This window comes from Pseudochaenichthys georgianus, chromosome 9, assembly GCF_902827115.2.
Source record: "Pseudochaenichthys georgianus chromosome 9, fPseGeo1.2, whole genome shotgun sequence".
Classification (NCBI taxonomy): domain Eukaryota; kingdom Metazoa; phylum Chordata; class Actinopteri; order Perciformes; family Channichthyidae; genus Pseudochaenichthys; species Pseudochaenichthys georgianus.
Genome location: NC_047511.1, coordinates 21549523 through 21577025, shown reverse-complemented (window position 1 = coordinate 21577025; position 27503 = coordinate 21549523). Strand labels below are relative to the sequence as shown.

At 40.5% G+C, this 27503-nt stretch overlaps 1 protein-coding gene across 2 annotated transcripts; it reads left to right on the top strand.

Moving 5' to 3' along the window:
* The first annotated feature begins 19 nt into the window (after positions 1 to 19).
* cltcl1 (clathrin, heavy chain-like 1) lies at positions 20 to 27305 on the top strand. 2 transcript variants are annotated; one of them, XM_034090420.2, is made up of 32 exons: positions 20 to 428; positions 7266 to 7473; positions 8961 to 9229; positions 11034 to 11195; positions 11411 to 11524; positions 11612 to 11785; positions 11923 to 12120; positions 12799 to 12999; positions 13081 to 13233; positions 13500 to 13622; positions 14041 to 14178; positions 14273 to 14437; positions 14572 to 14752; positions 14874 to 15037; positions 15156 to 15281; positions 15374 to 15516; positions 16350 to 16584; positions 16673 to 16795; positions 16887 to 17032; positions 17123 to 17306; positions 17740 to 17932; positions 18013 to 18170; positions 18280 to 18444; positions 18948 to 19223; positions 19793 to 19942; positions 20047 to 20178; positions 20290 to 20400; positions 20954 to 21124; positions 21399 to 21620; positions 22236 to 22262; positions 25071 to 25146; positions 25852 to 27305. In XM_034090420.2, the coding sequence occupies exons 1-32, from the start codon at positions 387 to 389 to the stop codon at positions 25974 to 25976; spliced, it is 5055 nt and encodes a 1684-aa protein (XP_033946311.1). In that variant the 5' UTR covers positions 20 to 386; the 3' UTR covers positions 25977 to 27305. The 2 variants fall into 2 exon arrangements, with proteins under 2 accessions (XP_033946311.1, XP_033946313.1); XM_034090422.2 differs by lacking the exon at positions 22236 to 22262 and having other exon boundaries at positions 21 to 428.
* Positions 27306 to 27503: the final 198 nt, after the last annotated feature.

Below are 27503 nucleotides of genomic sequence, written 5' to 3'. Positions count from 1 at the left end.
CTGCATTGACAGAAAATAAAGGAATTTACGACACAGGGAACTCACGAGAGCTCATCACTTACAATGAGTCAGCGTGGATTTTTTTAGCACGCCCCTCTATCCTTCTACAATTCTGTTGGATCACGCACTAGTTAAAGAGGACTAGTTTTCTTGGCGGAGGTGCGGAGTTTTTGATTCAGGACTACTGTATGGGGGCTACTGAATGGGAGCAGTCACTGGATTCGTGTGATACCAACGCAATACACCAGACTACCTACCACTGCCCATCGGATTTGACTTTTTGGGACGTTTAGGGCACAAACAGAACAAGATCACCTCTATTTCTCCGGTTGTCCCCTTCCCCTTTCCTTTCTCACGGATTGTTCTGAAAGAGAAATCCTGCAGTCATGGCTCAAATACTGCCGATACGATTTCAGGAACATCTGCAGGTAAGCAGACACAGAAAAGCCCTACAAATACATTTTTGCTCGTTTGTTTTTGCGTTCTCCTTTTACCCGTGTAGCTCCGCGCACACACGGCACATGTCGCATTTAAATATAATCTGAAATAGTGCTGCAGGGTGGTGCTCAATATAGCTACAGGCCTAGTTTTCTCGATGACTTGTACAAATTGACCAGTGAGATCTCATAGAATCAGCTCCATTGCGGACCGGTGTGTGTGTGGATACGCCGCAGTTTTCTCCTCCAAGTGGAAAAACGCCGCTGTCATTTTCGATCAGCGTCGATGCAAACTGCTGTGTCCTTACATTTCATGCTGCAGTCAACTGAGCTCAGCTGTTGGAGATAACATTGTAACTGAGACCTGAATGGCACTTGCACTCCAGCTTTGTGGCTACCATGGTGTTGTCATTCCCTGCAGCAACATTTTCCTACTTTTTACACCGGCAGGGCGTCTCTTCAAATGCTGTGCATAACTGACACCATTTTATATTTGTTAGGTAATTATAAGGTGTTAACACAGTGTTACACAGGGTCCTTTTTGGAAGTGTGTAAAGAAAGGTAAGAGTGCATTGAAACATTTAGTTTGCTCTAAACCAGTTAATGTTATAATGTTCACAAAACATCAACACATTATTGGAGCAATGTCTTGATATTGCAATAATCCAAACCCACATGGGATCTAGTTTCATATGACAGCATCAATACAATAGTGATTTGATGTAACCATCTGCTCTGCTTGGTGGTATTTTCATGCCAGAGGCCCATCTGTGCAGCTTTAAAATGACCAGCATCAAAATGCTAGTAGGAAAGGTTCTTTAGTCTTTGGTTGGAAGTCTGTTGCGGAGGAAAAACACACACAAAATGCCCGTTTTACTATATGTGACAAAAAACCTAAACAAACAACCAGTTCTTTGGTAATCTGTGGAAGAAATGTTCCTACTATGGCCCCTTTCTGTCTCTGGTTTGCACTTTATTAATCATTGTCCCATAGCAGCCCCAGTGCTTGGTGCCTTGCAGTCAAAAGAGAAAGTTTGTGACGCACCCCTCCACCTCCCCTTGTCTGTAGCCTGTTGTTATGGTAACAGCAGGCAGTGAAATGGCCTTTCACTAGAAAAAAAAGAGGCACAGAGCCCCCACCCCCCTCTCTGCTCCCTTCCTCTGGCCAGTAGCCCCACTTTCGTCAGCCAAAGAGCCTTTATCCTCCAAAAAACTGTGCTGGCCAAGAGAGCTTGCAGCTAACCAAGCTCCTCTCCTCACTGACAGGCCTGGTGCTCGCTGATGGAGGGCAGTGCACAGCCTGGCAATGTCAGGGTTATTATTTCATATTGCTCTCAACAGCACATACCTTTCCCTTAAACATCTCCTAAGAAACCCTCGCCTTGAGACTGATAAGCAGCAGACCTCTACCGTGAAATCCCAGCTCTGCTCCTCTGTGAATCTAGGTGGCTCCAGCCGAGTGAAAAATGCTTGGAATTTGCAAACCCAGGACTTTGGGCCTCAAGATGTTTAGCCTTTTACTTTTTTTCTCCTTGGATTGGTATTTACAGCTCTGTGTCTGCAGTTAGAGACGGGAGTCAGGGGTGTAACGTGGGCCCATCTTCACGATGAGGTACCAGCCTTCAGAGCTAGAGGTTGCATTAGAGAAGTGGTTCTCAAACTTTTTCTGTCAGGCCCCCCCTTTGGAGAAAAAAAAGTCGGGTCCCCCCAACACAAATAGTCAGGCTCAGTGGCGGCGCCAGAGATTTATTTTGGGGGTGCTGTGGGGTAGCTTGACGTTTCATAGAGGGTGCTCAAACATTTAGGGTTTCCCATTAATGTACCGGGCGCTAAAGTGGAATTTTATACTGCAACAATCCCCACGCATATACACAGTGTACCTGCGACTGTTACAATGAAGGCTCGATAATCAGCTCACAGCATATAGGTGTAAGCAGGGGTAAAGTGCTATTTTTACAGGTGGTGTGTGGACCTAACATAGGGGGGTCAAGGGGCATGCTCCCCCAGGAAGATTTATATTTAAATATTGAAGTTAAATGCATCAATCTGGTGCACTTCTATGGATACATCTCTCAACACCCATTTGAAACAGAACTGTAAACAGATTTACTTTTTCTTTATGGATATTTTACAAATCACCCTTTTAAACTTTATTCTTGTTTTACTGTCATATAGTATTTTATAGCTGTTTTTCATTTATTCTCTTTTTTTATAACTATAATGATCATATAAATGTGTGCCTCGGAAATAATTGTTTACATTAATGGTGACCAAAACGTTTGAGACCCACTGATATAACACAGAGTCCTTTAGCTCACTGAGTCTCTCAGTCTGACAGGAAAGGACTCTCCTCCACTTTGTTGTTGAAAAGACTCCTTATATCCGTTAGCGTAGCTCGCACCAGAAGCTAACAACAACGATCTCCGGTACCGGTGCGCTCTCGCTCTCGCTCTCGCACACAAAATGGCTCGTTCCACACACAGACACACAGAGGCGAGCTTTAATGAAACACAGAGACCCAGACGTAATAGTACTGTACTGCATCATATTATTTTCGAATCAATAATTTTTCAAATTCTGATTTTTTTTTTTTTTATCTTTTAAAAAAAATAAAATGTTATAACCATTTTTCCTCCTCTCGCGCCCCCCCTGGCACGCCCCCAACTTTGCGAACCACTGCATTAGAGAAAGAGCAAATCAAATGCTCCTAATATCTTCATTATTCCACTCAAAACTGTTCTTTAATACTGCTGTTTTTGTTAAATCTGGACGTGAAAATGGTGTAGTGAGTTATGAAAGTGCTAAAGTGAGAGTCATTTGTAGCTTATGTGGCTCTGCAGCCTACATACTGTAGCAGCTTGTGTAAGTGCAAAAATGTCCTGCAGCTCATTGTCCTATCTAGTCGAGTTAGGAGAGTCCAACCTGCTTCTCTGCGGTTGTTTACAACATCATGGTGTGTGATGCTGTTTCTGTGCTTATGAAATTATGCCATCACGTCAACAGATGTGACAGGCAGATGAGGTAAGCAGGCCCTACTTAAGCCCGGCAAATCACATCAGGATAGGATGCAGCATGACAGTGTAACAGGACACATCTGTGACCGCAACCGTGGCTGGTGGGGATGAGCGTCTGTGTTCAGTCACCAAAACTGAATCATGAATGCGTTAAAAGAGCAGTCATTCACACATACAATAAATACATTGTGTTCTTATGTACTGTCATACAAGTCACACACATGAAAGCTGCATCAACTGCACTGTAACTGATTTTTATTTTCCATAACAATTCAGTTGCAGATTATATTCTAGATTTGATTAACTTTTTTGTCTATAAGTGTCAGAAAATACTGAAAGCTGTCTATTAATTTCTCACAGGCTAATGTAAAATCTAACCAAGGCTGAATGCTGCATTTTCGGCCATTTGTGCATAACAAATTAATTGTTTATGATAACTTATGTCAGTTGAACCATTGATTAGTTTAACGATGATACAGAGCAACATTAGCATTCATTTAGAGTCCAGTTTCTAACCACTGATGAATGTTAGTTCAACATTAGCTCTCTTTTTTGGTCAACACCAACTCACATGCTAAATTGTTCCACACATCTACTGTTTATTCTTAGAGAGTCTACCTAAACAGAAAAAGTTGAAGGCCCTAAAACCAAAACAGATGCTATAAACTCTGTACAGCTGAGGGGAAATGTTCCAGTTCCAGTTTTCTGTGTGTTTTATCACTACTGATGACCTGCACATACTCATTTGATCTATTAATAGCGGAGCATATTTGTTGGAGCAGCTGTAAAGCTTTCATTTTCGGCTATATTATATACCTCATAATCTACAGTCTGCATACCTAACCTGTACCTGCTACCTGTGGAAGACAGTGGGAAGTAGCAAAAACTTGCACATCTTTTTTCTGCTTGCCTCAGTTTTAATTGTGCTTGTGTAATCTCCTGATGAACCCAAAGCCTCAGCTGCTGATGCGACGTGTCAGTGCCTCAGCAGTGCGTCCAACCAGCCTATGACTCACCAGATACTGTCAGCACTATATCATCCGTGAACTTCTGCTGCCTTTGTTATTGTGATATGTGTGTGTCTGTTGATCCCAGCTGTTGAGGAAAGAAGACTATTAGGTGTGTGTGTGTGTGTGTGTATATATTACTAGAGGTAGTTGGACACTGGAGACAGTAGGTTGTAGTTGAAGTGTGATTTTAGATTGGAATGTTCTACCACGAAGGAGTGTGGGGGGGGTTTACTTCCTGTAAATTGCCCCACCCTGTGCTGTAGATTGCCAAAGGCCTGTGTTACTGGAAGTGCTCTGTACATACATAACTCTCATCCCTCCTTCTTTATTTATGTCTCATGAAAGGTACATTAATCACTGTAGCTTCTCTCCTTCACACTGGTTCTCTCCTAACTCCCACCCTCCCCTCGTTTTCAGCACAATAACTTGAGCTCCTCCATTTACTCCCATCCTTATCTTCATGTCTATCTTTATTGTGGTTTTCCTCCCCTCTCCTCCCAGAGATAGTTTTGTCAGTCTTGAGGATATTAAGCAACATAGGGCTCCAATCTACCCTCAGGTTTTTTCTTTGGCCTTTATCTTGTACGTCCACTTAACTTCACAGAAATCAACCGTACATTATTCAATTATTTATATAAAAAGTCAAAAAGAAGTGAAAATTGCTCACAGTTTCCCAGAGCACAAGACGAAATCTTAAAATTGTTGATTTTCTTAGACCAATAAGTCAAAATCCAAACATATTTTGGTTATATTAAAAATGTCTATCTCTATAAGCGTTGTCACATAGCTATCATATGCCTAAAACAGTGTGTCCTGACGCTCTTCTAGGTAATCATACATCCTGTTACATACACAGCTACGTAGGGCTTTTGTTATCATGTGCTACTCTGATATTGGAAGAGTACATTTAGTATTTTTAGAGTAGAGGTATACTGAAAACCCCCTCTTGTATTACAAAAACTGATTCTAAAGGGATTTCTAAAATAACAAAACATTGATTACCACGGCTTTATCCTAGTGTGACTGAACATCTAAGGATGTATATTTTTGGATATAAATTAAATGTAATTATTTAATAATTATTTTTGCCAGAGAACAGCTTCTTTCATTGTGACCCCCCTCCCCCCCCACTGATGATGATGATGATGATGTTTCATCCTGCCTCTTATGTGAATGATTTAAAGGGCTCAGCGGTCATGATCTGTTGTCCTGCTCCAGCAGCCAACTGTGAGATAGTACAGTCCTTGTGATGAGCGTCAGGATTCCTTTCCGCTTGCCTCAGACTGCATAATGCACTGTGTTCAGTCGTCAGAGGGAGAGAGAGCTTGTTTTGGTCTGTCCTCTCAGTTCACAGTTAGTTTGACAATGTGCACAATAATTCCCTCTGTTCAGTAGCCGGTTACCCAGGTGGAGAGTTTCATGTTGGTTAGTTCTGCTAAGCTACTTATTTCCCTTTAGAAAAGTAAATATGCTGAATAATGGATTGGATTTGCTAATGGTGATTTAGTAAAAATATTCAAATGTATTCTTAACTTTAGTGGATGTCTATTTAGGACTTTCTTTAATGACTGGTTTCTGCTGAATAATCTGGTGGTGATTACACCTTTTTTCAGCAGACTGCTCAGACGATTAAATTCAGAGTCAGCTTTTAATCACAGCCTCCATTGAAATAGAGTAACTCTTTACTTTTTTTTATAATTGAGATGTCATGATGGGATACATAATAGCTGTGAAAGTAAAATAAAAACCTTCCATCTTCAAACTTGGTTCTCAAAATATTTTAATAAATGTAGGAGATTATTAGAAGCTATATTAAGAGTGTGTGTGTGTGTGTGTGTGTGTGCCCACACTTGTTCCTTGTACCACTAGACCTTCTGTCTGGAAAGAACCTTTAAGACTATCCCTGGAAAACTGGAGCAAACCTGCTCTTATTTTAATCTAAACACTGTTTTGGTCCACTACTTGCTTGCTGCTTTTTCCCACTGCAAGCGAAATGTCAGTTGCTGCCAAGTATGTTTTCCCAGTGCATTTTTTGTTGCTGTGATGGAGGTGTCCCTCCTTCAAAGGCCTTAAAACTCTGTACAGTTGGAATATTACTTCTAGCTAAGTCAAAATGTAAAAAACTGTTCACACACTTTAATGGAAGTCTTTTCTTCTTCCCTTTTTTTTTTTAATAATGCAACATATTAGTGGACCATTACAACTATGAGTTCAGTACCAGCTCATCCATTACAGCAATTATTTGGTAACACCCTCCCTTTTTCAGAATTGAATGTATATAGTATGTAGTTTTAGGCATATATAGATACATGTTATGCTTATATGTTTTATATTTGTCAATAGGTTATAGCTGACAAAAGAAACAAGAATAAGCTCTCAAAGTATTAGTTGAACTAGGGATGTTTAGTTGATTATTCGATTAAACCTTGCTACCTGTGCTAGCATACACCATAAAACCTTTTAGCAAAATTATAATTACTTTATTGATGTACACATTTAAAATAATCTATTGGCATAATTTGCTCTGAAATCTCATGTCTTTCTAGTCAAATGTTGCTTTTATAAAAGCCGCAAATGGCATAAATATAAAACACCTTTTACTGTACATAAATGATATATATATTTTTTGTTTTACTTTAAGACTGGTTGACTGTTCTAATGAGTCGTCGTGAACATCCCTATCTACAGCTACATTATAGTGGGAAATACACAGTTATACCGCTTTTGAATGATGCATACATACAGCAGTGACTTTACCCCACTAAAGTAATGATTGTCATTGTTACTGTGTTTAATATTTCCAGCTGCAGAACATGGGTGTGAACCCGGCCAACATTGGGTTCAGCTATCTGACCATGGAGTCAGACAAGTTCATCTGCATCAGAGAGAAGGTGGGCGATCAGAACCAGGTGGTGATCGTGGACATGTCCGACCCCACCAACCCCATCAGGAGACCCATCTCTGCTGACAGCGCCATCATGAACCCCGCCAGCAAGGTCATCGCCTTGAAAGGTGAGAGCATGTATTGTGAGACCTACAGCAACACACCCAGACAGCCCCACCACTCACTATTACAGTAAATGAGAAATACTGTGTTGTTGTGAGAAAAAACCATGCGCTGGTATAATTTATGGCTTTATACCAAGCACTGAGTTTTGAATTGTTGTTCAAATTCCCAGGATGAAGTGTGTGTCTAGTTCTTACATAATTAGCCATCTTTTAGTATTGCTGAGGGAATGCCATGGTCTTGCAATGACTAATGCTTTGATGACGCTGTGAATATGTAGAGTGCACTCAGATCTATTGCCTGAATGTACTAAGTTGGTTGTGCAAATTGATTTTCTGCGCTTGATCTAGCTTGCATTTTGCACAATCAGAATGATTTGCCTATAATGCTTCTCTGTCTCCCCCCTCCCCTTCCCCCTCCCTCTGAGGATTACATCCCCCCATTTGCCCTTTCCCTCTAGTCTATCTTTGTCTTGTCATTCTTACCTGATTGACACTTTTGCTTTTTCTCCCTTGCTTGCTGCCCTTTCTCAGACGGTGAGTTGCTTTTTGTCTGTCTGGCACTTTGTAATGTTGATACAGTAGCCATGTCTCTCATAATATCTTGCCACATACGCCTCTCAAGTACACAGATCTAATTTGAACACTTGTGTTAGCATGACTTATTGTATTCTGCTGGAGTGTGAGTGTGTGTGTGGTATGCATCATCAGATGTTCCTCACTGAAAAGAGTTGAGGCACCATTTGTGTCTTTGCACGTCGGTTTGAGCGTGTGCCAGCAGCCATATCAGATCCTTCCCTAGTGCATATAAGGGATGCCATTAATGTACAGTCATCATTGCTGTGTGTGCTGATGGCAGTTCGTACAACAGTCACCTCACTCATACATTACTTTATACATTACCATTCACTTGTCCGTTTCTGTGTAAATTGAGGTTTGTAGCTGTAATTACCTTAGAGCTGCTATCTCCTTTCTGTAGCCAGAGGACAGCTGCACCCAGGCTGGTGTGTACAGAGGGATGCAACATTAGCCCAACAAACACCCACAACCAGAATAACAAAAAACAGACTTTCTCTGTCCTCTAGTTGTACCTAGCTATGCAGATTTGTTTTATTTGTATACATGTTTTACTAAAATCAAGGTTAATGTGTGCTCATGGGTAGTGTGTTCACCCACAAATTCATTCATAAATGTTGATTAAAAAAGTTATACGTTTTTTTTCGTAATTCTTTTAATACACGATACACAATAAAGTGGGTTGAATCTGCTTTTACTGTACTAAGAAAGATAGCCCATAATAAATAGTTAAGGGCACAGAAGAAACCTATTTCAGTAAAAAAACAACATATAATGATTTTGAGTACTAAGCCAGTAATTACATTGATAGTTTGCAACCAGAATTAATTAAAATATCATTAATACATTATGCCTTTTTAAATACCCTCTGGGCTAAACTCTGTCTCACTTCCTCTCTGTTTCTTTACTTCCCTCAGCTGCCAAGACGCTGCAGATCTTCAACATCGAGATGAAGAGTAAGGTGAAGGCTCACACCATGACAGAGGAGGTCATGTTCTGGAAGTGGATATCGGTAAACACCGTTGCATTGGTCACAGATACGGCCGTCTATCACTGGAGCATGGAGGGGGATTCCCAGCCCACCAAAGTATTCGATCGGCACGCCAGTCTGGCCGGATGTCAGATCATTAACTACAGAACTGACGAACAACAGAAATGGCTACTGCTGATCGGGATTTCTGCACAGGTATGAATACACAGAGGGACATGCTTACTCACACAGTAGAAGATGCTTACTCACATAGTAGAAGTGCATTTGACAATACAATAGCATGATTTTTCCTCTCTGATCAGTAATGTATAGCATCAAGGAACAAAAAGTCTGTCTCTCAGCTTTGTCCCTCTGTCCACAGTAACCCTGGTTTTTCACACTCTATAGATCAGGGGTACCTTTTTGTTAAAGGTCCACTTGTGAATTTTATACAAGGTCAATGCTCCGGATCAATGCTAGTAAAGTCCCGGTGCGTCGGGGAACTCACGCAGCGTCAGAAAATAAAACCCTCTCTCTTTTCCTCCGTACCCAAATCTTTTAAAAAACGGGTGTAAAACGAGCGGATACAGATTTGCTGCCGATCTGACGTCAAATCGGCAGCGGACCCACAGAAGATTGCTATCAGAAACAATGCCTGACGTGTTTTGGACGTAATCTCGTCTTTGTTTACATTAGCAAGCCTCGCTAACACTCCGAGCTAACCTGTACTGAAGAGCACATGTGTTTTAAAAAGCAGGAAATAAAAAAAGAACTCACCTTGTGATAAACCTGCAAGAGAAAAAGCATTTGAGCTCCATACTGTTTCAGAGATAATCTTTGAAGTTAGAACAGGAGGGCGTTTTAACACAGCAGAATTTAACTAATTAAGTTTAATCAGGCATTAGCTCCGCCTCCTCTTTTTTTTTTTTTCAAGTTAAGGGCCCAAAATCCGCGTTTCTCTAACAGGGCTGCAAAAGAGGGGTTTGAGCATTATGAGGCATGGCTACAATGGGTGAACTGTTTGGTATTTTAAGCAAACTTCACAGACATGTTTTGTATAGGTTTGGCCCTACAATATATTTTTCCAATATAGCATAATTATGTCCCATTATTTTTTTTATAATGGGACACAGGGTTCGGTCGGGATTGATTTGCAGTTCGGTCCGGGTCCGGAGTTTGAGAAGCCCTGCTATAGATAATTCTCAATTTATTTTTTTGAGTTTCGTGGAAAATTATAAATTAACATTTAAAGGTGGGGGGTAGGTAATTTCGGAGAAACCAGCTCGAGTGCGCTTGAATTTGAAAATACACAACCGGAGAAAATCTGCCACTTCCTTACAGGAATTTTTTTTTATGGATTTTTTGTCAAAGCACTTAAGATATTCATTGCTATCGGGATGTTAAGAGCATTCCATGGAATATAACAAAAAGTGTATCTCAAGCCGGTTTCTCAAACTTACCTACCCCACCTTTAAAGTGATTTGTTTTATTGGGCAAAAACTGAAAACAATATTGTATTAGTTGATGCTTTAAAGAGGAAGATGATTGTTTGGATCTCATAGAAATAGTTTGACATTTTGAAAATACACTTATTCACTTGACTAGAGACCTATGGAAAATATGAAGTTGGATCCATAAGGCGCTTAGCTCAGCTTATCATACATTAAGTCATGGAAATGGAGGAAAATGGCTAGCATGGCTTTGTTCAAGGGGTACAAAAAGCCTCTGGGTACCTTTACATTGACAAATAAACATGGCATGTCTCATTTGTTTACTCTGTGCAAAAACGACAAGTTGTGCCTTTTTAAAGTTGATTATATGCTGGACTATTTTTCTCTCATCATCGTGAGTTTGCCAGAAACGAGCAGAGACTTCAGGCTAGAATATTGATTTTCTTGTCTAACTCTTGACAAGCAATCGATTCAGCGCATTTCGCCTAATGTAACATTTTGCCTTTGAATGTTAATGACTTTACTCACTGCATCAATGATTTCTTTGACTCTGTCTCTTTGTCATGCAGCAAAACCGTGTGGTAGGGGCGATGCAGCTGTACTCTGTTGACAGGAAAGTGTCCCAGCCCATCGAGGGCCACGCTGCGGCCTTCGGGGAGTTCAAGGTGGAGGGAAATGCCAAAGCATCCACCCTCTTCTGCTTTGCTGTGCGCTCACAGGCTGGGGGAAAGGTGAGGGCCCCGCAGGAATTTCACTCAGGACGATGTTATCACACTGTATTTGTCTGAACAAAGATATCTGATTTGCAGACAAAAGTTGTTATTTTTGTTAGGATTATAGGAAAACAATGTTTATACTTTGTGCTTTTTGGCCAGAATAGCTCCTTTTGTTGATGTTGCTGCTGTACTTTGGATGTCTGCCTAATGTGGTCATTTCTTTTCTCCAGTTGCACATCATTGAAGTTGGTCAGCCAGCTGCAGGAAACCAGCCATTTGCAAAGAAAGCAGTGGACGTGTTCTTCCCTCCAGAGGCCCAGACAGACTTTCCTGTTGCTATGCAGGTAGGGAAGGACCCCTGTTATTTATTGGTTTGGAGTAAGCTACGGGTGAATGCTTATCAAATCTCTCTCTCTGATTATTGTTTTCAGATTGGCAACAAGCATGGTGTAATATATTTGATCACAAAGTATGGTTACATTCACCTGTATGACCTGGAGTCTGGAGTCTGCATCTACATGAACCGAATCAGTGCAGAGACCATCTTTGTTACCGCCCCTCATGAAGCCACCTCAGGAATTATTGGGGTCAACAAGAAGGGACAGGTGAGAAACAAGAAGGCATTTTATTTACCGGCTTTACAACATTAATAATAGACCTGCTTTGATGTTATGTTTAAATGTTATTCTGGCCTCAAAGAACCAATGTATTGAGCACTGTATGTTTATTGCTCTGTCTCCAGGTGTTGTCAGTGTGTGTTGAGGAGGAAAACATTGTCAACTATGCCACCAACGTCCTGCAGAATCCTGATCTAGCCTTGAGAATTGCTGTGAGGTCAAACCTCGCTGGGGCCGAGGAGATTTTTGACAGGAAGTTCAACACTCTGTTTGCACAGGGAAGTTATTCAGAGTCCGCAAAGGTTGCTGCATCAGCACCCAAGGTACGTCTGTATTTGCTGCTAAATTGTAGTGTTTGCACTTCTTATACATACCAGATGCTTTGGCAAAAAGTCAGAAACAACTGTACGAAACGGTGCTTGCACACATTTCTACATTTGTACTTTAAGTAGATACATTTTTGAATTTATCTGGTGATGATTTAGTTATACTCGCTGTAGTTCAGTATTGTAAAATATAAAACATAAACAAATATATAGTAGGGCTGCTCGATTATGGCAAAAATCATAATCTCGATTATTTGGGTCAATAATTGATATCACGATTATTAAAAACGATTATCTATTTACTTTGAAAACATAAATTTATTGGAGAAAACAAATGTGAACAGTATGTTTTTAACAGTTGATTACCCTGAACGTTAAGTATAATTCAACTGAAAAACCAATTAAAATTAAGAAAAAAAAGAAATAATAATAAAAAAAATAATCGTTTTATTTCGATTACGTTGTTTTCGTAATCGTTGCAAGCCATAATCGTAATTGCGATTTAAGATACGATTAATTGAGCAGCCCTAATATAAAGGGTGTACTAATATTTTCCATACGCATTGTATATTGGTTTGTGGATATTCTGCAGAAAATGTAATAACATTTATATTCCTACTCTTAGTTTTTTCTACCCATAATTCCTCCATTGTTTACCACCCTTCCTCCCCTCAGGGTATCCTGAGGACAGCAGAGACCATCCGTAAGTTTCAGAGTGTCCCTGCCCAGCCCGGGCAGGCGTCTCCACTGCTGCAGTACTTTGGTATTCTGCTGGACCAAGGCCAGCTCAACAAGTTTGAGTCTCTAGAGCTGTGCAGGCCCGTCCTGCAGCAGGGCCGCAAACAGCTGCTGGAGAAATGGCTAAAGGAGGACAAGGTAGGACCAGAAGAATAGAACAACCTCACCTGTAAATCTATTATAAACATTGTATTAAATGTGCTTTCATATGTGCTGTAGCTTGAGTGCTCAGAGGAGCTGGGAGACCTGGTGAAGGCCTCCGACGCCACCCTCGCTCTCAGTGTGTACCTCAGAGCCAACGTCCCCAACAAGGTCATCCAGTGCTTTGCTGAGACGGGACAGTTCCAGAAGATAGTGTTGTACGCTAAAAAGGTAATCAAGGACTCAAATAACTTCTTCGCTCTTCAAGTCCTTCATTTAATTATGCATCAAAACATGTTTATTTCTGCATGTGAAAGAAACACTACATGATAATATTTTGCGGAAAACATATTGCGGTAGAATGTTAGTAGTCTAATTTAAAAAAAAGTTTGTATCATTAGTACAGAATATAATATTCGGTGTCTTAGTATGATTTCTATATAACCTTAAAAAGAGAAATGCATTTATTATCTGCTTTATCAATGGTACTTTTGTAGGTGGCCTACACCCCAGACTGGGTGTTTTTGCTGAGAAATGTGATGCGTGTCAACCCAGACCAGGGACTGCAGTTCGCCCAGATGCTGGTGCAGGACGAGGAGCCGCTGGCCAACATCAACCAGGTAACACACAGAACAGCTGATGGTCTCACTCAGACATACTGAGTCACTTCCACCTTTTTATAGCATGTCTACAATCACACTCAAACACAACGACCAGTGTGGGAGCTTCCATCTGTTTTTCCAGATGTGCCAACAATGCCAGAAATTCCCCGAGTCAGTGACCCCCTCCTCCCTTTAAAGCCACATTGCTCTGCCTCTTAATCTGGACTAGAGAACTTGACACGACATCCACAGATGTCCTTAAATAAGGAAAGCTGAAACATCTGGCTACTGTGCCTGTGATTCCTAATAGTGGGTGACTCTAAACTCACCATGCATGCTAACTCATTCACAGATGGGAGGAATTCAAAAAAATCTCATATTTTCCCTTACTTTGTTGTTTATTTCATTTTCTTTTCTACCTCTTGCCTATTGCCAGATTGTAGATGTGTTCATGGAGGGAAACCTGATCCAGCAGTGCACCTCCTTCCTGTTGGATGCACTAAAGAACAACCGCCCGGCCGAAGGACACTTACAGACACGCCTGCTTGAGATGAACCTCATACATGCTCCCCAGGTTCCAACTCTCTGCCCTGATTGAAGAAAACAAATTCACCTTTGGTAATATAAAACACAATTAGTATTTTCATGCGTGTATAAACCTTTTTCAGGTAGCAGATGCGATCCTGGGGAACCAGATGTTTACCCACTATGACCGTGCCCACGTTGCTCAGCTGTGTGAGAAGGCAGGACTGCTGCAGAGGGCTCTTGAACACTTCACAGACCTGTATGATATCAAACGGGCCGTGGTGCACACACATCTGCTCAACCCTGAGGTACGCCTGTGGTTGTTGGGTCACACCTGTGAATATCGCTCTCTGGAGCAGTGACTTTTCATTTGTTTTTTAGATGATGTGTGAAAATGACCTCCATCCTCCCTTCTTGCCCTGCTGTTTCACTTTCTCCTTAGTGGCTGGTAAACTTCTTTGGATCTTTATCAGTGGAAGACTCGCTGGAGTGTTTAAGGGCCATGTTGTCGGCTAACATCAGGCAGAACCTGCAGCTGAGTGTCCAGGTAGCGTCTAAGTATCATGAGCAGCTCGGGACCCAGTCCTTAGTGGAGCTCTTTGAATCCTTCAAGAGTTATGAGGGTAGGTGTCACATGTGGGTGAGGGTTGGGGGGCAGATCTCGGTCATGTTGAATTCAGGTTTAACTCCATTGTAGACTGAGCTGACTTTTCTGCTGTTTCTCCTCTGCCATCTCTATTCAAGGCTTGTTTTACTTCCTTGGGTCGATTGTGAATTTCAGCCAGGAGCCTGATGTTCATTTCAAGTACATCCAGGCTGCCTGCAAAACAGGCCAGATCAAAGAAGTGGAGAGAATCTGTAGAGAGAGCAACTGCTACGACCCGGAGAGGGTTAAAAACTTCCTCAAGGTACAAAGATGTCAAAAATGTTTATGATTGATTTGATCTTTCAGCAGAAATTCAAAAAAAAATCTGTTTTTTTAATATTTTTTTAACCACAAATGAACCTTCTTTCTTCTCTTCGTAGGAGGCCAAGCTGACAGACCAGCTTCCTCTCATCATTGTGTGTGATCGCTTTGACTTCGTCCATGACCTGGTGCTCTACCTCTACCGCAACAATCTGCAGAAATACATTGAAATCTACGTACAGAAAGTAAGATCACTACTTTATACCTATCTGGTTTCCACTCAATCTAAGCTTTATTTGGGCTGTCTGTATTTAGAATGTGTTGCACTTGTTTTCAGGTGAACCCCAGTCGTTTACCGGTAGTGATAGGTGGCCTGTTGGATGTGGACTGTGCCGAGGACGTCATTAAGAACCTGATCATGGTGGTCAGAGGGCAATTTTCCACTGATGAGCTGGTGGAGGAAGTAGAGAAGAGGAACCGGTAGGACCAAAATATGAATGGCTTCCTCTATTTCTTGTTCATTTTTGTTGCAACTGATTACTACTTGTGACTTTGTGTTGCATATTTATTTGTCTCTGTAGGTACCTGATAGATGTTTAACCAAACCTCTTTAAGAGGACCAGCTCCAGAAACAGCATGAGAGAGATTAATGATCTGCAAGTCACTGTAGCAATGACTTGAAAATAAAAACATCTTTAAAAATAAATATTGAGATAATCAGAAGAAATTACGTTAGACTATGCTAGCAGAAATTGAAATATGTAATAGCTGATATACATTTATAAATCACCAAATGCATCTACATTCAAAGAAAAGACAGAGGTGACTGAAATATGTGAATATGTAAATATGAGGCAAAATACAGGCTTTTTATTTTGCTCCTTATCACTCAGCAGTTTCTGCACTACAGAAGATGTAACGTATATTTTTTTAAAGCACAAAAGGTACTTCCAAATCTTTACAGGCATTTAGTGGCCTGTGATTAAAGCAGACGCCTCTAATAATGCTAAGAAAATGATACCTTCCTTATCCAGTGAAGCTACTTTCACTGTAATATATGACTCTGTACTAGAACGTGAATACGGGAGATTGTGAACATGAATACAGCATGACGGAACACTGCCATCTAGTTCTGTGTCAGTGCAAATACACTCCAGAAACAGTAACCGTCTGACATCACCCCAGAGATATTACTCAGGCTTTATACCACCAGGAAGAAGGGATATCCAATATTACTGCATGTTAGTTAATATATTTGTATAAATGCTGTGTATTATATGTAGATATTTTAAAACGCTGTGCTATCTTCTTAGGTTAAAACTTCTATTGCCATGGCTGGAGTCCCGTATTCATGATGGATGCGAGGAGCCGGCTACCCACAATGCCCTGGCTAAGATCTACATCGACAGCAACAACACACCCGAGCGCTTCCTGAAGGAGAACACGTTCTACGACAGCGCCGTGGTCGGGAAATACTGCGAGAAGAGAGACCCCCACCTGGCCTGTGTGGCGTATGAGAGAGGAGAGTGTGACCTGGATCTCATCAAAGTGTGTGGATCACATGATGTATCATTTAGATAATGCATCATTCTAATATAGATCCATTTTCTACAAATGTACATGTTTTTTTTCTCAGGTGTGCAACGAGAACTCCTTATTCAAGAGTGAGGCTCGATATCTGGTGCGAAGGAAAGATCCCGAGCTATGGGCGAATGTTTTGGAGGAAGACAACCCCTTCAGAAGACAGCTAATCGACCAGGTTAGATATCGTCCAGCTGTAATCCTGAAGTGATGCAAGATGTAAATGAGTGGTATTCCAACGTTTATTTTTGGACTCCTACTCCTCTCAGGTGGTGCAGACAGCGCTGTCGGAGACCCAGGACCCAGAGGAGGTCTCGGTCACAGTTAAGGCCTTCATGACGGCAGACCTGCCGAACGAGCTGATTGAACTTCTGGAGAAGATTGTTCTCGATAACTCTGTCTTCAGTGAGCACAGGTACAGCAGGCATGCAGCTCGCAGCATACGAATGTAACCCCAATACTTTCCTCTTTTTAAAAATCCTCTGCATCTGTGGTATTTTTTCAGAAATCTCCAGAACCTGCTCATTTTGACGGCCATCAAAGCCGATCGCACTCGTGTGATGGAGTACATCAACAAGCTAGACAACTACGACGCTCCAGACATTGCTAATATTGCCATTAGCAATGAGCTCTTTGAAGAAGCGTTTGCCATTTTCAAGAAATTTGATGTTAACACATCAGCCATACAGGTACACAAGAATGTATACACAAATAGTATTAGTAAAGTTCCAAAAACAGTAATTGTATTTGGTAAAGTTGAGATTTAATCAGAGTTTTTCTTTTATCTGACATTCAATACTATTAAAAAACATTATGTGTACGTTATGTTTATGGTTTGAATGTATTTTGATCACATTTTCTGTTATTCTATAAGGATTTTCCTGTCTTACTTTCCTTTTTAGCAGTTAAGGCCATCATTGTATTGATCTTTTTTTGTAAAACAGGTAAATTCATTTGAAAATGTTTAATATTTAGAATCAGTTTTAGGAATTGATGCTGCAGATTGTATCAGTGTATCTCTTAACTACTGTTTAGTGACATCAACTCTTATTGCTGTAAATCAATCTGAAAATATAAATGTCCAAACAATATTATTCATTGTGTTTTATCTCCTGTCTCCAGGTATTGATAGAGCACATAGGGAACTTGGATCGTGCCTATGAGTTTGCTGAGCGCTGTAATGAGCCCGCGGTGTGGAGCCAGTTAGCCAGAGCTCAGCTGCAGAGGGATCTGGTGAAGGAGGCCATCGACTCGTATATCAAAGCCGTTGACCCTTCAGCTTACATGGAGGTGGTCAACGCAGCCAGCAAGAACAGTAAGCCTTCGCTCTGCAGCACAGTTACCTCTGATCGTCTCTCCTGTGCGAGTTGATTTCTGAGGTGTTGTGTTTTACAGATAACTGGGAAGACTTGGTCAAATTCCTCCAGATGGCTCGAAAGAAAGCGAGAGAGTCGTATGTAGAGACAGAGCTGATCTTTGCTTTAGCTAAAACAAACCGTCTGGCAGAGCTGGAGGAGTTTGTCAGTGGGCCCAACAATGCTCACATACAGCAGGTAAGAAACACTTCACAGTGTTGAGAGGAAAGATAAATGCATGTTGTTCTTTCCCGTACTCGAGCTTGTAACGTCATACATCTGAAAATGTCTCCCTCTCTTTCTACAGGTGGGTGATAGATGTTATGATGAGGGCATGTACGACGCAGCCAAGCTCCTGTACAACAATGTTTCCAACTTCGCTCGCCTCGCTTCGACGCTCGTCCACCTCGGGGAGTACCAGGCGGCTGTGGACAGCGGCAGGAAGGCCAACAGCACACGGACATGGAAGGAGGTACCTGGCACACAAACACCTTTAACCTCTGTTCAATAAGCTGTTGTCTCAGCTCTTCTTTTGATCAGTTTTATTTTTTGTTAACATTAAGATATATTCGGTTGTTGGCAGGGCTGTCAAACTCAATGTCATCGCAGGCCACTTTAGCATTATCGTTGCACTCAAAGGGCCGGTTGTAACTTTAAGACTATATAAATATACATATATAAATAAAATAATGTATTATTGCCTCTGCATTGGATTATTATCGGATAGGGTAATAACTAATTGCAAGTCTCTTCAGTGTGCATGTCACAAAATGAGATGCATTGTGGGGCATGTAGTTTATGGGCAACGTGCTTTTGTAAAGCGGCATGTAACCGTATAATAGACGTATTATATTCTTTACAAGCTCTTGCGGGCCACATAAAATGAGTTTTGACACTCCTGCTTTATGGTCTAAGATACTTATTTATAAGTGTATAGACAAAAGACTTCAGAAACCTCCTCTCTTCGATTTACAGGTGTGTTTCGCGTGTGTGGATGGCGAGGAGTTCCGGTTGGCACAAATTTGCGGCCTCCACATTGTGATCCACGCTGACGAGCTGGAGGACCTGATCAGCTACTATCAGGACCGCGCATACTTCGAGGAGCTCATCGCTCTGCTGGAGGCTGCGCTGGGCCTGGAGCGTGCCCACATGGGCATGTTCACAGAGCTCGCCATCCTCTACTCAAAGTTCAAACCTGAGAAGATGAGGGAGCACCTCGAGCTCTTCTGGTCCAGAGTCAACATCCCAAAGGTAGATTTTGTTTGAGTGTCTATGTGTTTTAAAAATAAGTGGAGGCTGCTTGTGAGTCGTGAACTATTTGCTTCTTCCCCGCACCCTAGAAAGAAAGTAATAGTGAGCACTAAGACACTTTGAGTTGCTTTTCTCTGCTTTTTTTAGATATTCATCTACAGATATATCGGAATAGGGACATTCTTTTAAGATGCTAAAATTGTCATTCAGGTGGTCAAAAGTCTGTGTACTGTTTTTTTGATTTTCAAGAACCTTTTGAAAGATTACGGACAAGTTTTTCAATCAAATTTGCCTATTACAAAATCATACTCACACGTTCTCTTGTTGTGATAAGTAATGAGTTAAAATAAATAGATAAATGCTGTCTAATTTGTCAGATCTAGTTAGGTGTTCAAAAGTATTTAAAGATTTTTTGAAAATAGTATATATATAATGTTATTTATTTCAAGAAATTTCAGATTTTAGTGCGTGAATTTAAGCAAACAAACATAAATGTATTACTTGACAGTAATGAATGAGTGCTTCAATTACCTCAAGGGCTTTGAAATGATTGTTTCTGTGTTTGTCAGGTCCTTCGTGCAGCAGAGCAGGCTCATCTATGGGCAGAGCTGGTGTTCCTTTACGATAAATATGAGGAGTTTGATAATTCCGCAATCACAATGATGTCTCATGCCACAGATGCGTGGAAAGAAGGGCCGTTCAAGGACATTATTGCTAAGGTAAAAAATGTGTTGTGACTGAACATTTCATTTCCCTTTTTCATTGTCTTTATATCTTATCATCTTTATTATGTTTTCTAATCATATATTTTTTTTCTCATCAGGTTGCCAATGTTGAGCTGTACTATAAATCTCTTTCCTTTTACCTGGAATATAAACCCCTCCTAATTAATGACCTGCTGACCATCCTGTCTCCGCGGCTGGACCACAGCCGAGCTGTCACCTTTTTCACCAAGGTAACCAGCGACGAGGTCAACCTCTGTCAGCCAAATCTTCTGTATTTGTTTACCTTTTGTACGCTGTACGTAACACAGTTGACATGATTTGGGTTATTTCTGCTCCACTAGATGAACCAGCTGAAGTTGGTCAAGCCTTACCTGAGGTCTGTCCAGAGTCACAACAACAAGTCCGTCAACGAAGCCCTCAACAACCTGCTGACAGACGAGGAAGACTTCCAGGTCTCTCAGCTTTTCTTTTTATTGACACTTGAAATAGAAAATATCCTTAAATCAAATAGAGATATTAGAACATGACCAAACCTCAGGAAGAAGAAAACAAAACCTAATAAACATCTATAATTGTTAAACATTTCAAAAACACTTAATAATGACAGAAAATGTTATTAAAAGTTCCTAAAAAATAAAAGGAAAACTTATCCTTGATGCATTACCCACATACAACGATCTGTTAAGAATTCATCCAACTTCCTGAAATGATTGTGTTCACTATCTGGGTTAATTGCACAGTTCTTCAGTGTTCCTTCCTTTTATTTGATGCATCGAACATAATATGGAAAATCCATACAGTCAGGCACACAGTCATGAATGTGTCAGTTTACTCAAAAGTGGTCAAAAGGTTGGAACCCACTGTTGTACATGCCTTTCGAAATTATTAAATGTATACAGTACTGCAGAAACTAAAGCTCCTTTGGTCACTAGGTGGCACTGACTGGCATCACTTTGTTTTTAATCCGTGGTGTAATATTTGTTTTGTTCTGTGTGTAATTCACAGGGCCTGAGAGCATCCATTGATGCCTATGATCACTTTGACACCATTGACCTGGCGCAGAGGTTAGAGAAACATGATCTGATTGAGTTCAGGCGCATCGCAGCGTACCTATACAAAGGCAACAACCGCTGGAGACAGAGTGTGGAGCTCTGCAAGCAGGACAAACTCTACAAGGTAATGAACATGTTTGAGAAAAGCATTTTCATGTACTTCCATTGTCCTGTAGATGGCACTGTTTGTTTGTTTATTCCTTAGAAAGATATACAGTGTCTGTACAAACCATAGATCTACTGTACATGGACGAACACATCAAGTAAAGACAGGAAAAGCAAATCATTACCTCTCCAGAAGCCTCCTCTTCACAGAAATGATGGCTCAAACTACTTCCAAAACTTTCATTAAGGCTTGAATAATAAAAATGATTAAACTGTATTTCTGTTTTTCCCAGGATGCCATGCTGTACGCCGCAGAGTCTAAGGACGCAGAGCTGGCAGAGACCCTGCTCCAGTGGTTCCTGGAGGAGGACAGGAAGGAGTGCTTCGCAGCCTGCCTGTTCGCCTCCTACGACCTGCTGCACCCGGACGTGGTGCTGGAGCTGGCCTGGAGGAACAACATCATGGACTTTGCCATGCCGTACTTCATCCAAGTCATGAGAGAGTACATGACAAAGGTTAGTAATCAACAGAAAAACCGTCAACAGAGTTGTTGTTCTTCATATTTTTAGCGTCTTCTTTATCATAAAATCAAGTTTACTTAGTGTATTTTCTTTTAGAGGAAACACATTTTAAATTCTGCATTTTGACTGTACTAAAATGTATTTATTTTTCTTAGATGGACAATAGTCTGTAACATTCCCTGCAGGTATTAATAACCAGGTCATACTACAGTATGAGTTTAATCTAAACAGATATAGCTTTCTTAAAGGCAGGATGAGTGGGATTTTCCTAAAAAACTGAAACAAAACAAAGACCCTGCTGCCATCTTCCTGTATTTCACCTTTTGAATAGGTTAGTTACCGTTACCAGGTTGTGAGCACACATCCAACAGGAACCTAGGACATGGCAGATACTGCAGAAAAAACAAACATTAGATATCTTAGAGCCGGGAATGAGGAGCCAACTTTGAATGTTGTGTCTACGCAAATGACAAATCCTTCTCCATCTGCCTTTAATAGTAGTGAAGTATTATTTGCCAGTGAACTCCCTCTGGTCCCGATGATTTTCTAAAATGCTGACCTGTAGACATGAGAGGTCACTTGAGGTCATCTCTTTGGGTTCTCTTCCAGGTTGATGAGTTTGCAGCGAAGGTGACGGTCTCTGGCCCTCTTTTTTATTTCTCCTTTGTGTTCTGTCTGTTTTTGTTGTAACTTATCTCTTAGGTTTATGATGTAGGAACCTAGCATGGACTGTAGACTGAGTACGGCCTCACTAGCTCTGGTCTTGGAGAGCTGTAGTGGTTTGTGCAGGCTTTTGTTCCACTTCAGCACCAACACAATACGTTTTACATTTTGAGTATATCTGTATAGAGGCAGTTTCTAAATTATCCACCTGGGGTACGTCATTGTCTCAGTTGTATTGCTAATGAATGTTAAAACTAAGGCTTTAATTAGTGATGCAGAAACAAGCTAATGAAAATATGAATAACAGAGTCAACAGTTGGATTAGAGCAGTTTCTGACTCAGATTGGATATATGAATTGATAGACTATAAGGTTTAAAGAAGCACTATCAATATTTATATGATAACAACGGAAATAATTGCACTAGTTTGGTACGTTTTAAACTTTTCCCTTTGAGCTCCTAACTGGCCTTCATTTTATCATCAATGGACAAACAGACCTCTCCAGATTGTCGTAGTATCCAGGAGGTTTAATGTGGTATAAGTAAACGTCTAAGAGCTGCTGTGTTGATGGCTGGAGCCAAAGCCTGTGCACCATCTTGTTCTTCAGGATTAGTCGGTCCTGTCCTAACAGAAACCTCTCTCACCCTCTAACTCCTCTCTCTTGGGGCTGCATCTAGTGTTAAGTAGCATTCATTAAATCCTGACAACTTCAGTTGTGCTGATGCAAAAGATTGATGATATGGCACAATATAGAGTAATACAAGGAACACAGTGATTTCCCCTCCTGGCTAATGCTTTTTAAATATCAGGAGAGCGAGCCACTGTTAACTTGTTAGATGCATCCCCATGTTTCTAACTCCTGGTTAACAAGTGTTGGTTTAAAGTATGTACCTGTTATTTAAATGCAGGGCTTCAAACACTAACCAACGTTTATGGAGTGCCCTTTCCTCTTTCTGTCTCTGGGAAAAGAATACGTATTTCTTTGCTAAGTAGTGGCCATTCAGGAAGTGAAATACCAACTTCTTGTACATTGAAGTTTTCAATCAAAGGAGACAGAGTTTAAGTTGTACCAACATTTTGTTGTTAGTCTCACTGTTGGAAATCAACAAGCAGCATAGCAAAATAATATTTTGTTTTATGATACAATCATATCAATTTCGATTGGATGTATTTGGATTGGACTGTATTTCAAATCTGCGTTTTAAACATTATTATTTATTATCACTCCTTATAATAATTTGTTATAATGTATAGAAAAGTGATTCACAGTGCAAGTGCTGTTTTACCAGTTCAGTCCTTTTTGTTTTTCCCTCTCATCTTTCGAAATGATAACTAAACAGAAATGAACTGATATTTGTTCTATTCTGCTGCCTCAGCAGTTGAAGCAAAATGCCTGATAATTGATTTACACTTAGTGGGCAGGACTATTGGCACTACAACAATGTCACCGCCCAAACACTGATGCCTGGCACAGATCAGCCTAACCTAGCTTCTTACACGTAGCTAGCAATCCGGCAGAAAGACATATTCTAAATGTAGTTCTGTTTGTAGCCTTTATTTAACCAGGTGAGTTCTGTCAGGAGGGCCTGCGCACAGGATGCATGTGGAAGCTGTGATTGTCCTTTATTGATATGGGATTGTTAACTGGGAATGTCTGAAATGTAGCATCAGCACATAGGCATGTATAGCTTCTCCTTTACTTAATACAAAATGTAATATTTCTTTAACCTTGAGTCCCACCACTATTGTTTTTAATTGGTAACTATTGTCTTTTTAAAGGGTCAGTTTACACACAAAAACAGTTTACACACAAAAACAAAACTATCTCCCCCAGGGGTATCTTCGCACGAAGCCATGATGTAGATTTGGTTTTATTTGCTGAGTTTTAAAGGTACATGCCGATGCTTTATTTCTGTTGCTCAAAACAAAATAAAATTTAAATTAGGTAAATAAAAAGCATTAAATTACCAGATATGATGTCCTTGCTATCTATCTTGTTATTTATAATATCCCACATACCTTGTAAACTTTTTTCACTAACGACTATTTTCATTTGAGTGTATAAAATAGTAACGACTGTTGATAATGAAGTCTGAACTTTTTATGATAAAAACGGACATCCTATCTGGAAAAAGACATTGCTTTGGAGTTCACATTTTTCAGTGCTTCAAGTAACATTTTATTCCACTTGATTGAATTAGGGTGATCGTAGGAATTAAGTCTCAGCAGTCACTATCTGCCTGGTATGATACCACTAGGGGTTAAGTAGTTATTTGTTTTTTGTGACTGGGGTGAACGGGCCCTTTAATTGTTGAATTAACATTTCTACTGGAAGCTGTTTTAAAATGTCTCACCAAACCTGCATGGCATCTTCTCTCAGGTAACCTGCACTGTGGAGTTTCTGTGTGTAGTTTGTCTAGAAGTTGATATGATACATCTACAGTGTTAACAAACATATTCATCACTATTTGTTTTTTGAAATGAAAGAACTTTAGTCTTACTGCTGAAGCATTTAGAGTTTAGGGTATATTGCGGGACATTACATATATTCTTGTAAAAAAAAAAACGGGCACACTGTGATCATACATCGTACATTAATATAAATATATATTTGTATTGAAAGCTGGCATTGTTTTGTCTCATGCTACCAATAGGACAGGGGATATAATCTGACATTTGTATTTAGTTTACAGACTGCAAAGCAAAGTACACCTTTTAATATATTAAATCAGACTGTCTTATGAGTTATACTCGTCTGAGCTATCCTCTTTTTTTGCCAGGTGGACGAACTGGAGGAGGCAGACAGCCAAAGGAAAACTGAAGAGGAGGTGACAGAGCCTCAGCCCATAGTGTTCGGTAAGTTAACCAGAGGGTTGAGATTTCTAAATAGGAGAAAATGGCCTGCAGTTTGTTTTTTTGGAATAAGCCCAACTGTCTGTAAAAGACTTGGTGGAAAATGGCTGTTGGATTTGAAATGTAACACTACCCAAACACATACTGATTGGATGAAGGTGAAGTAACTGAAACTTTAAGCACATAGCCAAAAACGTTATCGTCGTCGTTGTTGTCAAACTTTGACCATTTTGTGCACATTTAATTAAAACCAGACAGACGGAGGAGATCTGTCATTTAACTAAACAACCTTTTGTCAATTTAGTTTACGCCCAAAAGAAAACTACTGATAACAAACACAGACACCTGTTTGTATTTAAACCATCAGCAAATTCAGTATGGGCTTTTATCCTATGATATTTGTCTTCATGAAAACAATTTAAGCACATCATCTGGGAAAATCAGGACAAGGGCATGGCTTGTGCCCAAAAATAGATTTGTTAGTAAATCATAATTTTTGGGATTATTTTCCACATAATGGCCATGTTACAAACAAAGAAAAACCTAATGACAAAGACATCAGTATTGGTAACAAAGTTACTAAAAAACTCTTTGACAAATGATATCTAAAGCAACATGCATACACTTGTCCAAAAGTTGAGATCTCGTCTATTAGCATGTAACCCTGTGTTTGTGTGTGTGTGTGTGTGTGTGTGTGTGTGTGATCAGGCCAGCAGCTGATGTTGCCTGCCTCTCCTGCTCCGGTGGCTGCCCAGCCACCGTACCCAGGCTACGGTTACCCAGCTGCCCCGGCGGGCTTCCCTGCTCAGCCTGCCTACGGCTACACCATGTAGAGGCTTGACCCCGCCTCGTCCACCCCTCTCCCCTGCACATACTCACACACCTTGGACCTAAACCACACTGAACTGTGCTGCTCTGGGTCTCAATTGGCAGCACGGAGACCCCTGAAACTGACCTGGTCCTTCATTCCCAATGAGACTGAAACTGCAATATAAATCCATCATCTCTACTTCTCCACACATACTGCAGAACGACCTGCTCTTACAAGATTGCTGTACCCTCCCCCCCTTTCTTTTTTCCACATGGACAGTATAATTGCATCCCTGATCTACACAGCATGAAGTCACCTCTCAGCTTCTAGAGGAATTAACACACCGAAGAAAATACGAGTCACACTAAACCACCTGTTGCTGTTCCATATAGACTTTATTAACAATAGAGCTACTTTATTTTCAAAAAGATTCAGCACTGATGAGGAAGAGACTTGTTACCGAGGAGAGGAGGGGGCTTGGGTGTGTCTCCCTGGTCCCTTCTAAAGCACTGCTACGGCTTTATTTACTTTGAGGAGGCGGCAAAAAAACTGGCTCATTTGTTCATGTTACATTTCACAACTGTCTCATGCTCTGGTTAGACAGATGGTTACTGTGCAATAGTTTTGTTTGTCTTCTCACACCAGTTACACAAGTGTTTGCTGTATATGGACTGAGAACACTTGTTTATGAGGTTATGATACTGTCTGTGGATGTGTGTGAGTGAGTGTGTAATGTAGCCTCTAAAGCATTTGAGGGATACGTCAACAAACCAAGAGACACTCAATGAAATGTCCATCACCTGCAAACCTTTCAGAGCTGTTGATTGCGTTCATCGACTTTTTGGACGGCGGACATCTGGATTTCCAGTATGCTTGTGACAACAAGAAAGAGGAAAGAAAGAAGGTGAAATAATAATAAAAAAACGCTGTAGTCTGTGCATGTGCTGCCAAACTATAATGCTGCAACCAGGAGCACAATTTTCATGTTGCATATATCAAGTATTACTAATGTGTGTGACGTTATATGAAACTTTCTCACCCGACTAACAGAAAACGGTGATGAAGCTCCTACAGACTCGAGTAAATGAAAACGCTGGATCATTAGCTCACATCCTGGTGCCAGTTGGTTCACAAAAATAATCATTATTGTACTGAAAACTGTATAATTTAAGCTATATTGAAATACCTAACTAATCAAAGAAGTCAGATATTATGGAATACCCTATGTGTTGTCTAGAGTGTGTTGTTGTAGTCTCAAAATGCATAATGATTTTTTTGTAAGAAAATGACAAAATGCAAAAACAGCAGGTTAATAAATGGCAAAGTCTTGAGGCAAGGCTGCTCAAAGTGACAGTTTCGTTGATTGTTTACTTCCACTGCTTTCCGACAGTCCCTGTATGATACACTGAGGTCTGTCCCAACGTGGTGTCAACTTTGGATTTGTCAAAGCAAAAGCTGCACACGACTGACTCCCTTTATCTGCACAAATCAAGCATACAGAAATAGGAATAAAGTTTAGTGTTGGTGAATTTTTTTAATTCCTTCACAT